The sequence below is a fragment of the Oncorhynchus mykiss genome, chromosome 19 (genome assembly GCF_013265735.2).
Source record: "Oncorhynchus mykiss isolate Arlee chromosome 19, USDA_OmykA_1.1, whole genome shotgun sequence".
Lineage (NCBI taxonomy): Eukaryota > Metazoa > Chordata > Actinopteri > Salmoniformes > Salmonidae > Oncorhynchus > Oncorhynchus mykiss.
The window spans coordinates 10,171,764-10,186,022 of record NC_048583.1 but is presented as its reverse complement, the minus strand read 5'-3'; the positions used below and the strand labels follow the sequence as shown (position 1 = coordinate 10,186,022).

At 45.7% G+C, this 14,259-nt stretch overlaps 1 protein-coding gene across 2 annotated transcripts in view; it reads left to right on the top strand.

Moving 5' to 3' along the window:
• LOC110498426 (TBC1 domain family member 9) overlaps positions 1–14,259 on the top strand; it is a 32,531-nt gene that overhangs the window by 13,977 nt on the left and 4,295 nt on the right. For both annotated transcript variants that reach the window (XM_036954237.1, XM_036954238.1), the window contains 10 exons: positions 4,194–4,401; positions 5,628–5,834; positions 6,189–6,368; positions 7,536–7,686; positions 9,369–9,583; positions 11,886–12,003; positions 12,259–12,544; positions 13,080–13,209; positions 13,469–13,567; positions 13,721–13,789. In XM_036954237.1, coding sequence (XP_036810132.1) covers positions 4,194–4,401; positions 5,628–5,834; positions 6,189–6,368; positions 7,536–7,686; positions 9,369–9,583; positions 11,886–12,003; positions 12,259–12,544; positions 13,080–13,209; positions 13,469–13,567; positions 13,721–13,789 — 1,663 coding nt within the window. The remainder of the gene's footprint in view (positions 1–4,193; positions 4,402–5,627; positions 5,835–6,188; positions 6,369–7,535; positions 7,687–9,368; positions 9,584–11,885; positions 12,004–12,258; positions 12,545–13,079; positions 13,210–13,468; positions 13,568–13,720; positions 13,790–14,259) is intronic.

Genomic DNA, 14,259 nt, shown 5'->3' with positions numbered 1-14,259 from the left:
CAAACAACAAAAATGACTTCAGAGGAAAGGAATGTATAGTCTTGTTCCAACGTGCCTGGAGGAAAACCAGCTGAGGCATTAGTAGTATATTTAAACTGGGTTCCTTTCTAGTAGTTTGGCTCACACACTTTTGCATTCTTTAAATCAACAGCACGACTTTGTCATAATCCTTTTAGGTACAGCTGAACTTTTACTGGCGCTATTAACTTTGAACACCGGTGTTTGCTTCATTAGCCCAAGACTTTCAAATGTATTTCCCTCAAGACAGATTCCAACTCTCTAACTACTACTCATACTGTTGCCCCATCCAGATGTCTATTGTAGTAGTAACTGTTGCCCCATCTAGATGTCTGTTGTAGTAGTAACTGTTGCCCTATATAGATGTCTGTTGTAGTAGTAGCTGTTGCCCCATCCAGATGTCTGTTGTAGTAGTAACTGTTGCCCCATCTAGATGTCTGTTGTAGTAGCAACTGTTGCCCCATCCAGATGTCTGTTGTAGTAGTAACTGTTGCCCCAACTAGATGTCTGTTGTAGTAGTAACTGTTGCCCCAACTAGATGTCTATTGTAGTAGCAACTGTTAATACATCCAGATGTCTGTTGCAGTAGTAACTGTTGCCCTATATAGATGTCTATTGTAGTAGCAACTGTTGCCCCATCCAGATGTCTATTGTAGTAGTAGCTGTTGCCCCATCCAGATGTCTGTTGTAGTAGTAACTGTTGCCCTATATAGATGTCTGTTGTAGTAGTAGCTGTTGCCCCATCCAGATGTCTGTTGTAGTAGTAGCTGTTGCCCCATCCAGATGTCTGTTGTAGTAGTAGCTGTTGCCCCATCCAGATGTCTATTGTAGTAGTAACTGTTGCCCCATCCAGATGTCTATTGTAGTAGTAACTGTTGCCCCATCTAGATGTCTGTTGTAGTAGTAACTGTTGCCCTATATAGATGTCTGTTGTAGTAGTAGCTGTTGCCCCATCCAGATGTCTGTTGTAGTAGTAACTGTTGCCCCATCTAGATGTCTGTTGTAGTAGCAACTGTTGCCCCATCCAGATGTCTGTTGTAGTAGTAACTGTTGCCCCAACTAGATGTCTGTTGTAGTAGTAACTGTTGCCCCAACTAGATGTCTATTGTAGTAGCAACTGTTAATACATCCAGATGTCTGTTGCAGTAGTAACTGTTGCCCTATATAGATGTCTATTGTAGTAGCAACTGTTGCCCCATCCAGATGTCTATTGTAGTAGTAGCTGTTGCCCCATCCAGATGTCTGTTGTAGTAGTAACTGTTGCCCTATATAGATGTCTGTTGTAGTAGTAGCTGTTGCCCCATCCAGATGTCTGTTGTAGTAGTAGCTGTTGCCCCATCCAGATGTCTGTTGTAGTAGTAGCTGTTGCCCCATCCAGATGTCTGTTGTAGTAGTAGCTGTTGCCCCATCCAGATGTCTATTGTAGTAGCAACTGTTGCCCCATCCAGATGTATTTTGTAGTAGTAACTGTTGCCCCATCCAGATGTCTGTTGTAGTAGTAGCTGTTGCCCCATCCAGATGTCTGTTGTAGTAGTAGCAGCTGTTGCCCCATCCAGATGTCTATTGTAGTAGCAACTGTTGCCCCATCCAGATGTCTATTGTAGTAGTAACTGTTGCCCCATCCAGATGTCTGTTGTAGTAGTAGCTGTTGCCCCATCCAGATGTCTGTTGTAGTAGTAGCTGTTGCCCCATCCAGATGTCTATTGTAGTAGTAGCTGTTGCCCCATCCAGATGTCTGTTGTAGTAGTAACTGTTGCCCTATATTGATGTCTGTTGTAGTAGTAGCTGTTGCCCTATATAGATGTCTGTTGTAGTAGTAGCTGTTGCCCCATCCAGATGTCTGTTGTAGTAGTAGCTGTTGCCCCATCCAGATGTCTGTTGTAGTAGTAGCTGTTGCCCCATCCAGATGTCTGTTGTAGTAGTAGCTGTTGCCCCATCCAGATGTCTGTTGTAGTAGTAACTGTTGCCCCATCTAGATGTCTATTGTAGTAGTAACTGTTGCCCCATCCAGATGTCTGTTGTAGTAGTAGCTGTTGCCCCATCCAGATGTCTATTGTAGTAGTAGCTGTTGCCCCATCCAGATGTCTGTTGTAGTAGTAACTGTTGCCCTATATTGATGTCTGTTGTAGTAGTAGCTGTTGCCCTATATAGATGTCTGTTGTAGTAGCAACTGTTGCCCTATATAGATGTCTGTTGTAGTAGTAGCTGTTGCCCCATCCAGATGTCTATTGTAGTAGTAGCTGTTGCCCCATCCAGATGTCTATTGTAGTAGTAGCTGTTGCCCCATCCAGATGTCTGTTGTAGTAGTAGCTGTTGCCCCATCCAGATGTCTATTGTAGTAGTAGCTGTTGCCCCATCCAGATGTCTGTTGTAGTAGTAACTGTTGCCCTATATAGATGTCTGTTGTAGTAGTAGCTGTTGCCCCATCCAGATGTCTGTTGTAGTAGTAGCTGTTGCCCTATATAGATGTATGTTGTAGTAGTAGCTGTTGCCCCATCCAGATGTCTATTGTAGTAGTAGCTGTTGCCCCATCCAGATGTCTGTTGTAGTAGTAGCTGTTGCCCCATCCAGATGTCTGTTGTAGTAGTAGCTGTTGCCCCATCCAGATGTCTATTGTAGTAGTAACTGTTGCCCCATCCAGATGTCTGTTGTAGTAGTAACTGTTGCCCCATCCAGATGTCTATTGTAGCTGTTGCCCCATCCAGATGTCTATTGTAGTAGTAGCTGTTGCCCCATCCAGATGTCTGTTGTAGTAGTAACTGTTGCCCCATCCAGATGTCTATTGTAGTAGTAGCTGTTGCCCCATCCAGATGTCTATTGTAGTAGTAGCTGTTGCCCCATCCAGATGTCTATTGTAGTAGTAGCTGTTGCCCCATCCAGATGTCTATTGTAGTAGCAGCTGTTGCCCCATCCAGATGTCTATTGTAGTATTAGCTGTTGCCCTATATAGATGTCTGTTGTAGTAGCAACTGTTGCCCTATATAGATGTCTGTTGTAGTAGTAGCTGTTGCCCCATCTAGATGTCTGTTGTAGTAGCAACTGTTGCCCTATATAGATGTCTGTTGTAGTAGTAGCTGTTGCCCTATATAGATGTATGTTGTAGTAGTAGCTGTTACCCCATCCAGATGTCTATTGTAGTAGTAGCTGTTGCCCCATCCAGATGTCTATTGTAGTAGTAGCTGTTGCCCCATCCAGATGTCTGTTGTAGTAGTAGCTGTTGCCCCATCCAGATGTCTGTTGTAGTAGTAGCTGTTGCCCCATCCAGATGTCTGTTGTAGTAGTAGCTGTTGCCCTATATAGATGTATGTTGTAGTAGTAGCTGTTACCCCATCCAGATGTCTATTGTAGTAGTAGCTGTTGCCCCATCCAGATGTCTATTGTAGTAGTAGCTGTTGCCCCATCCAGATGTCTGTTGTAGTAGTAGCTGTTGCCCCATCCAGATGTCTGTTGTAGTAGTAGCTGTTGCCCCATCCAGATGTCTGTTGTAGTAGTAACTGTTGCCCCATCTAGATGTCTGTTGTAGTAGTAGCTGTTGCCCTATATAGATGTCTGTTGTAGTAGTAGCTGTTGCCCCATCTAGATGTCTGTTGTAGTAGTAGCTGTTGCCCCATCTAGATGTCTATTGTAGTATTATACTGTCATACTTGGTTGCAAATTGCTCTTTCACTACATTGATCTGATTTTATTTTATTATTCATCCAAAGAAAAATAAAACATTTGAAATTGTTTTTGGGATGCATTTTAGGAAACATGGGAAATATAAAACATTTGCTAAATGTATTTTAATGTGTGACATACATTTGTAAAGGTATTTGGAATATATAAATTTGTATGGAAATACACTGCGTACAAAACATTAAGAATGCCTTCTCTTTCCATGATATAGACTGAAGTGGAGGAGAAAGTTTAAAGAAGGATTTTCAAGCCTTGAGACAGTTGAGTCATGGATTGTGTATGTGTGCTATTCTCAGGGTGAATGGGCAAGACAATAGATTTAAGGGCCTTTTGAACAGGTTATGGTAGTAGGTGCCAGGCGCACCGGTTTCTGTCAAGAACTGCACCGACAGTTACTCTCAATTTACTGCTGCTATTTAAAGACAACAGATTATGTTCCGAATTAGATTCTTGACCGTCTCTAGACTAGACAATCTCTTGAACCTTGTTGTCTCACCCAGGGACCTGGATGCCAGAGCTAAGAGCGAGCGTTACCGGGCCTTGTTCCGTCTGCCCAAGGATGAGAAGCTGGACGGACACACAGGCTGCACCCTTTGGACCCCCTTCAACAAGATGCACATCCTGGGCCAGATGTTTGTCTCCACTAACTACATCTGCTTCACTTCCAAGGAGGAGACCCTGTGCAGCCTCATCATCCCCCTTAGAGAGGTGAGTCTGGCTGGGTACAGACTCTGGTGATAGACCGTAGTCCTGGAGCTTAGTGTTGGCCCGGAGCAGTAGTCTGCACTGACTGGAGCTCTCTGGGATTTCGGGTTGGTGACCGTTGAACTATACTTTTGTGACAATGTTGGATGATGCCAAGACATAAGTCAATGTGGGACCACTATAGATTTGAGATTTTCCACCAGGAAAGAAAGGTTACCTTTGACAAGTTGGGCTGCTGTAGGGGGTTACTAGCAGGGCAGTTAGAAAGAGCAGCAGCCGGCTTAACACTCTGGTAGGGGCTGTCACTCCCAATCTGCTTTAGTCACTGGCTGCCCCTCCCATTGCCATGTCAATCAGGACCCCATCCCCCCCACCCACCCTGTCACATCCTATCCCCATCAGCCATCTTAAACTACCAATAGCTGGCAGGGCAGAACGTGGATCGACTACTAATGTCTAGTGTTACGATGTGTGGCACTGAATCAATTCAGTCACCTAGTATGTGGGTTGAAGTGTTGATATGGTGAAACCTATTGTGTGCTTGGTATGGTATGTTGGCCTTAGGTCATTGCACATGAGAATATTGACCTATGTGGTTAGATGGTGTAATAAATCAATACACATGTGATGGGTTACTGTAATTCATGTTCTACATCGAACACTTTCTCATATGAAATAGGAGATTTATATCTTATGTTGCATACTCATATCTTATGACTGACATGTGACTGGCGTATCTGTTGTCTGACACAACCGGGTGGTAGCAGGCTACCACCCGATTGCTCAACCCTGCACCTTAGAGGCTGCTGCCCAATACACATGGAATCACTGGTCACTTTAATAATGTTTACTTACTGTGTTACTCATCTCATATAATATATTTTATACTGTATTCAATTTACTAGTATTTTAGTCAATGCCACTCTGACATTGCTCGTCCTAATATTTATATATTTCTTAACTCCATTCATTTACTTTAGATGTGTGTGTATTGTTGTGAATTGTTAGATACTACTGCACCGTTGGAGCTAGGAACACAAGCATTACGCTACACCTGCAATAACATCTGCTAAATATGTGTATGTGACCAATAACATTTGATTTGTTATGACTGGCATATCTGTTGTCTGACATATGGCTGACATCTATTGTGACTGACATATCTCTTGTGACTGATACATGAATGACATATCTGTTGTGACAGACCTCTGTGTGTCTGCCCCTCCCAGGTGACGATAGTGGAGAAGGCAGACAGCTCCAACTTTTTCCCCAGCCCAGTGTCCATCAGCACCAAGAACAGGATGACCTTCCTGTTCGCCAACCTCAAGGACCGGGACTTCCTGGTCCAGAGGATCTCTGACTTCCTGCAGCAGACCACCTCCAAGATCTACTTCGAGAGGGAGACCACCGGGAGTGTGAACAGCTCTGACGATGAGGTGAGGGCACATCTATGTCATTGTATATCTAGGATGTTGTACATCATTTAGGTCTATACTCTTCCACAACTGCTCCCCAAGTTTGCTGATAAGTCTCCCTCCGGGTCTTCAGTAAATACTTAGCATGATTATTATCACAGGTCTCTGATCAGCTCTTATCATAAAGCACACTGCATTAACTATCCTTACCCTGATCCTGGACTTGTTCTGCTCTCCACCAGGTGTATTCTCAGTATTATTAGTTTGTCATCTCATCACAGGTCTCAGAACAGTTGTTATGATAAACTCATGATAATTGGCTGCATTAACAATCTCCTAATTCTGATCCTGAATCTGTGTCTCTCTCTCCTCTAGGTGTACTCCCAGCAGGGCTCTCTCCTCTCCAGCAGTCCCCAACGCAGCAGTCTGGGCTCAGAGGGCTCCTCCGAGGGTGAGCGCCAGTTTAACCTCAATGACAACAGCGTGCCCACCGCCACCCAGGCCCTCATGACCATGTACCGCCGCCGCTCGCCGGAGGAGTTCAACCCCAAACTGGTACGGTCAATGAATGTTCTGTTCACATGTTGGGGGCTCCTGAGTGGCGCAGCGGTCTAAGGCACTGCATCTCAGTGCTAGAGGTGTCACTACAGACCCTGGTTCGATTCCAGGCTGTATCACAACCGGCTGTGATTGGGAGTCTCATAGGACAGCGCACAATTGGCCCAGCGTCATCCGGGTTTGGTTGGGGTAGGAATGTCATTGTAAATTAGAATTTGTCCTTAACTGACATGCCTAGTTAAATAAACATGTGGTCGAACACAAGAAGATGCTATAGTAGAGAATTGGAATGATTGCACATGATTGATCGAACTGAACTGGGACTAAATTAATTGAGTTGAATACATTTATTTACAGTGACAAGATATTGTAACAAACTGTAATTGCGTGTATATACCTGCATGCTGAATAAGCCATTGGGAATCCAATATCTGCATGTAATAACCTGAGGCTTTTCCCAAGCCTCAAATCAAATTGTATTGCTTGCGTACAACTATTTAGCAGATGTGATTGCGGGTATAGCGAAGTGCTTGTGTTCCGAGCTCCAGCAGTGCGGTAATATCTAACAATACACAACAAAGCAAAGTTGCTTAGGAGCCAGAAACAGAGCGGCCATGTCTGTCGGTGCCATCAGTGTCTCAACCTTGATCTAAAACAAAGCTTACAGTCAGTGTGTTCTGTTCCTGTGCTAACCTCCAGCTGGCTTTGCATTGCACAGTTCAAAGGCCTGTAGGGAAGTTGCAGATGTAGACCAAGGAAGGGGGAAGTGTGTGGAAAGTATATTAAATCCAAGTTAATTGAAGTAAATAAAGCCTTAATGAAATTCTTCAAAGACCTCTTGGGGAGTATTTGTGCTGCATACGTCTGTGTCGAAAGTTAGAAATATTGTTTAGGCTTTGAAGGCTCTCTGGCTCGTTATTTAATGAGGTGGTAATTAGTTTTTTGCCTCCTACGAACCATCCTGATCTCTCTCGCTTACATTCTGCGTGTATTGAAAGAATGTAAGCGTGTCTACTTTCTTTCTCTCACTCTCTCTGTCCTTGAACATCATTCTGTAGTTCTCTCTAAGGGGAGCTTTACTGGCATGAAATGTCTCATGACATTTCTCTTTTCTTTTTCCAACACATTCAAGATTATTAACTGTCAATTTTAATTTTTCCCCAGGCCAAGGAGTTCCTGAAGGAACAGGCGTGGAAGAACCACATCACTGAGTACGGCCAGGGGGTGTGTATGTACCGTACAGAGAAGACCAAGGACCTGGTGCTTAAAGGCATCCCAGAGAACATGAGGGGAGAGCTGTGGCTGCTCTTCTCCGGTGAGGCCAACAGTCGCACGCGTTCTCACAAACAGTCCGGCGTGGGCATGATCTCACAATGCACTCTCACATTCACTGTACATAGTCATTTGTATATTACATTATGCCCCCCGGTTCTTGACATTCATATACTCGACTTTCACTCATTCTGTATCTCCACAAGCCGTGCTGATACACACACTCAAAGACCACAGATAGACAGTACTACGTGCTCATACACCAACTCCTAACCTGCATTCGGCATCGTGTGGTGGGACCACACATCTCATTACTATAGTTATTGTTATCACAGGAGGAAAAACAACAGGAAAAACACATCAGATTTTGGTTTTTAGCTTTTTTTTCAGTGTACATATGGATTTGGGTAGCCTCATTAAACATGCATTAGCTTGGCCTTGGCAACGCATTCCATTCCCATCTCCTGCCTGAGCAGCAGTATCATACTGTATCTAACCTGTAACTGGGCTGCATGCTTCACGTCCACTGCTACAGCATATTACAGTGAGAGCACACATTCTATAGTCTGCTTACTGTACGCCAAACTGAACACTGTCAGTCTGGTTTAACCAGGCTTTACAAACACAGCAGCTTATGTAGGGGTTGTGTTAGAGACGTAGGCCTACATTGTGACCAATGTAGCTGTGAAAAGCTGACCTATATAAATAAACCTGAAGAACCAGTTGGCCTACAGGGAGAGTCACTGCTGAGATCACCAAACTATGTTTTATACTTCAGCCTCTTCTTCCTGGAGGAAATGCCTTGCACCCACGCGACAGCACTAAAAGTTAGCGTCTTATCTACCTGCTCTTTCCGTCCCCTTGTGGTACCTTCCGCAGTCGCCATGGCAGCCATACATCTGCACTTCCTGGATGGACTGGTGTGTTTACATGTTAGCCTAGCGTCTCTGTTGGCGAAGCTCGCTAGCTGTGTTTTTATGTGGATGAAGATGCAGCATTTGAATGCAACCTCTATACTTTTCCCTCTACTCACACTCACTGTCACAGTGGGAACTGTTGATAAGCCTGAGTTTGACTGCGCTAGAAGAGTGAATTTGAGGGTGTTATGATTCAACAGACTTTTACCCAGGACCGCCCCCCCCACCCACTCCCCTCTTAATGGTTTAGCCTGTGTTGTTGTTACTGCTTCCGCAGCTGGGAGTACGGGAGGGGGAGGGCTATAAAGGCACTAAGGTTTCAGTGTAGAAGGGATTCTGCCTAAAGTGAGAGTGGAAGGTTTACAACTGCATGTCTATTGGCTGCTTGCCACATCCCTCCGTTAGTAGAGATGGAATAAGCAATGGCTTGAGTTCTGGTTTCATCACTCTAACCATTTCTGAAACTGATTACATTGAATATGCAATGCCATTGCAATGCTAGCCTAACTTAGCCAGGTGTAAAATAATCCCCTATATGGTCCTGAAGATAATCAAAAAATAACTGTTGGGGGGAGGTTCTCTTCAGCACCAATCCAGTAAATGTGGAGGAGTTAAGATGTTGCGTTGTTAACGTCCAAATGCGGAACTCGCATCACAGGCTCTCTTTCCATTTCCCCCTGAAAACCTTGGGCCTGACATTAACTTTGTTTCACCAGACTGTTTTTAAACAGCAATTGGCTGATGGTCTGATGCTAATGGGCTTCGTTTTTAACGCTATACTAACTGTGGTCACTATATCCCACCCCAGGGGCGATCAACGAGATGGCGACCCACCCTGGCTACTATGAGGACCTGGTAGAGAAGTCTATGGGGAAGTACAACCTGGCCACGGAGGAGATCGAGAGAGACCTGCACCGCTCCCTCCCTGAACACCCAGCCTTCCAGAACGAGATGGGGATCGCTGCCCTACGAAGGGTCCTTACTGCCTACGCCTTCAGAAACCCCAACATAGGCTACTGCCAGGTACACACATGGTATATAGTATACCCGCATGGTATATACACTGCTCAAAAAAATAAAGGGAACACTAAAATAACACATCTTAGATCTGAATGAATGAAATATTCTTATTAAATACTTTTTTCTTTACATCGTTGAATGTGCTGACAACAAAATCACACAAATTATCAATGGAAATCAAATTGATCAACCCATGGCGGTCTGGATTTGGAGTCACACTCAAAATTAAAGTGGAAAACCACACTACAGGCTGATCCAACTTTGATGTAATGTCCTTAAAACAAGTCAAAATGAGGCTCAGTAGTGTGTGTGGCCTCCGCGTGCCAGTATGGCCTCCCTACAACACCTGGGCATGCTCCTGATGAGGTGGTGGATGGTCTCCTGAGGGATCTCCTCCCAGACCTGGACTAAAGCATCCGCCAACTCCTGGACAGTCTGTGGTGCACCTTGGCGTTGGTGGATGGAGCGAGACATGATGTCCCAGATGGATTCAGGTCTGGGGAACGGGCGGGCCAGTCCATAGCATCAATGCCTTCCTCTTGCAAGAACTGCTGACACACTCCAGCCACATAAGGTCTAGCATTGTCTTGCATTAGGAGGAACCCAGGGTCAACCGCACCAGCATATGGTCTCACAAGGGGTCTGAGGATCTCATCTCGGTACCTAATGGCAGTCAGGCTACCTCTGGCGAGCACATGGAGGGCTGTGCGGCCCCCCAAATAAATGCCACCCCACACCATGACTGACCCACCGCCAAACCGGTCATGCTGGAGGATGTTGCAGGCAGCAGAACGTTCTCCACGGCGTCTCCAGACTCTGTCACATCTGTCACATGTGCTCAGTGTGAACCTGCTTTCATCTGTGAAGAGCACAGGGCGCCAGTGGCGAATTTGCCAATCTTGGTGTTCTCTGGCAAATGCCAAACGTCCTGCACGGTGTTGGGCTGTAAGCACAACCCCCACCTGTGGACATCGGGCCCTCATACCACCTTCATGGAGTCTTGTTTCTGACCATTTGAGCAGACACATGTACATTTGTGGTCTGCTGGAGGTCATTTTGCAGGGCTCTGGCAGTGCTCCTCCTTGCACAAAGGCGGAGGTAGTGGTCCTGCTGCTGGGTTGTTGCCTTCTCTACGTCTCCTGATGTACTGGCCTGTCTCCTGGTAGTGCCTCCATGCTCTGGACACTACGCTGACAGACACAGCAAACCTTCTTGCCACAGCTCGCATTGATGTGCCATCCTGGATGAGCTGCACTACCTGAGCCACTTGTGTGGGTTGCAGACTCCGTCTCATGCTACCACTAGAGTGAAAGCACCGCCAGCATTCAAAAGTGACCAAAACATCAGCCAGGAAGCATAGGAATTGAGAATTGGTCTGTGGTCCCCACCTGCAGAACCACTCCTTTATTGGTGGTGTCTTGCTAATTGCCTATAATTTCCACCTGTTGTCTATTCCAATTGCACAACAGCATGTGAAATGTATTGTCAATCAGTGTTGCTTCCTAACTGGTTTGATTTCACAGAAGTGTGATTGACTTGGAGTTACATTGTGTTGTTTAAGTGTTCCCTTTATTTTTTTGAGCAGTGTAGTATACACGCATGGTATATAGTATACGCACACAGACGCACCAGTCCTTTCGCTCAAGATCCACTGCCAAAGTAGACATCCGTCCAGGTAAGCAGAACGTCACGAGATTACTTCAAAACCGGCCTCTAGGGGCAATGTTGGCGCTATTACCTTTAAGTCCTGTGGACAGGGATGGCAGATGGGCGTAAGCTGCGACTCTGTGCGGCTCTGAAACTCGCATGTTCAATCCCAGCGCTAAGCACTATTTTTGTCTATCCCAAACCTTAACCCTTAACTTAACCATTCAGAATGAATGCCTAATCTTCAAAATATTATGTTTGTGGACAAACATCTGTTTCTGCAGTGAGATCGTGAGAGCTTGTTACACACACACTTATTTTACAACACAAACATTCACACTGCTCTTCAGTTTATAAATGGTCAAGTCACATAGTAGTTTGCCACTTCTATAGCTGTTCTGACTCCCCCGCGGGTCCCTAATCTTGGTTCCCCCTGCGGGTCGAAGCCATGAGGTTCCCTCTTGACTGCTGGTCCATCTGGCAGCTTGAAACTCTGAAGGCGTTTAACTCAGGCTGAAAACTGTAGTCCAGACCTACTGTCACATAGCTGTTTAATTTGATTTTTGAAGGGCTTTTTGAAGGGCTTTGAGATTCTGTAAAGAAAAGCACTATAGAAGTTGAATGTATTATTCTGAATAATCTTGGTGGTTCTTCCTAGGCCATGAACATTGTGACGTCGGTGCTGCTGCTGTATGCTAAAGAGGAGGAGGCCTTCTGGCTGCTGGTGGCTCTGTGTGAGCGGATGCTGCCTGACTACTACAACACCAGGGTCGTAGGTCAGTTGGAAGCTTCTGGAATGCGGCTGTAGTAGGGCAATGGGTGGCTTTGTGGTCGACTGGTGTGTTTGCCTCTGCGTTTTTAACTTGGTCTCAGTGTCTCTATTTTATGTTTTGTGTTCAGATGTTTTGTGTTCAGATGTGTGTGTGTGTGTGTCCCTCAGTCTTTGTGCATATCTGTTGGCATCGTTCTCCCTCTTATTGTATCAGTGTCTTTTTTTCTGTCTTGCTAACCTCCCACTTCTCCTTCTCCAGGAGCTCTGGTAGACCAGGGTGTTTTTGAGGAGCTGGCCAGGGAGTACGTCCCTGAACTCTACGACTGCATGCAGGACCTGGGAGTCATCTCTACCATTTCCCTCTCCTGGTTCCTCACCCTGTTCCTCAGTGTCATGCCCTTCGAGAGTGCCGTGGTGGTGGTCGACTGCTTCTTCTACGAGGGCATCAAGGTCATCTTCCAGCTGGCGCTCAGCGTGCTGCACGCCAACATCCACCAGCTGCTGGGGGCCAAGGACGATGGAGAGGCCATGACCGTGCTGGGAAGGTGAGGACAGGTGGGGGTGGAAGACCGACAAGGGGCCAAAGATACTAAAACGGGGCTTTTCAATTTCGGTCCTGGAGGGCAGAAACACTTCTTGATTTGTTTCTACCTGGTAGTTAATTGTATTCACCTGGTGCACCAGGTCTGATGAAAACCAGAAGGGTTTTAGCCCTGCAGTACCAGAATTCGAACAGCCCTGGACTAAAGGGACATGATTGGTAGGCCAACTCATGACTGGAACCCTGAACCTAACCTGAACTAAAACTAAAACCCTAACCTTTGCCCTGACCTTAATCCTAACCATAACCAATTAGGTAATTCAACATGGGTTTGCTGGTCAGTCATGGTACTTTAGTTTTTCCCTCAAAGAGCAGACCCCATGAGTCGGGTCAAAGGTCGAATTGTGTTGGCGGAAGTGACACGAGAGATCATCTTGTTTTGAAACACTGCAGTAAGAACACTTCTTAATTCAATTAAAGCTTGATATTGATAAGCTGTCAATATAAAGGATTTGGTTGTGTGACACGTTTGTGTGTAGGTACCTGGACAGCGTGTCCAATAAGGACAGCACCCTGCCTCCCATCCCCCACCTGCACTCTCTGCTGACAGACGATGGGGATCCCCACCCGGAGGTGGACATCTTCAAGCTGGTCCGCAGCTCCTACGAGGTGAGTCTCCTCAACATGACCAGGGCACCGTCATTCAATTACTCCTTCAATCTGTCAGAGATGGGGTCAATTCAGTCAATTAAGTTTAAATGGAATTCAGCCCAACCCTGCTTCCTAGACCCAAGTGTATTCACTGGTAGAACTGTCACTCTGTTTTGACCTTTACTCTGGCTGGTGATTATGCAGTCTCAGTGAATATCCCAGCCGTAGGATAGCAGCAGTGTTGACCTCTCTCTCGGTCCCGTGTGGCTGTTTGTAGAAGTTTGGCTCCATCCGGGCAGACGTGATCGAGCAGATGCGCTTCAAACAGAGGCTAAGGGTCATCCAGACCATCGAGGACACCACCAAACGCAACGTGGTAACGACCCCTGCTATTACACACACTGTATGGTACAACAGATGTTGGGTGTGGAGGATTTGAAGTCATTTTAAGCCATTGTTTCTGATTGTATTCAATGCTGGTTAGTTCTGATCTCCTCACACAGGTCCTAAATCCACTGTTCTCTTTCAGGTCAGAACCATTGTCACGGAGACTGCCTTCAGCATCGACGAACTGGAGGAGCTCTACGTTCTGTTCAAGGTGAGTGACAGCCATGCTGTAGCCAATATGATTAAATGGAACTGACTTCTAACCAATAGGAACTTAAAGGAACTCATCTCTTCCTGTATTGCTTTTCCTCAGCCTCCCTTTCTCTTTGGCAGGGCGTCTCATTTCTCCTAGCTCTCACATAGTGCCCTGCTGCCACGGCAACACTGAATTATGGGCTATAGTTGGAGCCGGTACTTAATATCCTTAGAGACAGAGCTAAAACCCTGGCAACAGCATTTTACTCTTCATCCATTAACACAACGGACGCTCACTGCTCAGTCCTGTTAGAGGACATGGAAAAAGACGGATGAGTCTTCAGCACAGTTCTAATGGTCAGGGGTGCTGGTATAAGATGTGAGAAGTAGAGAACTTTTAATACCCAATGTTGTGCAATGTTCACATTGTTCTCTGTTTATCAAGTACTTATCCATTAGAAACATTGTGCAAAGCAATTCAGCGGT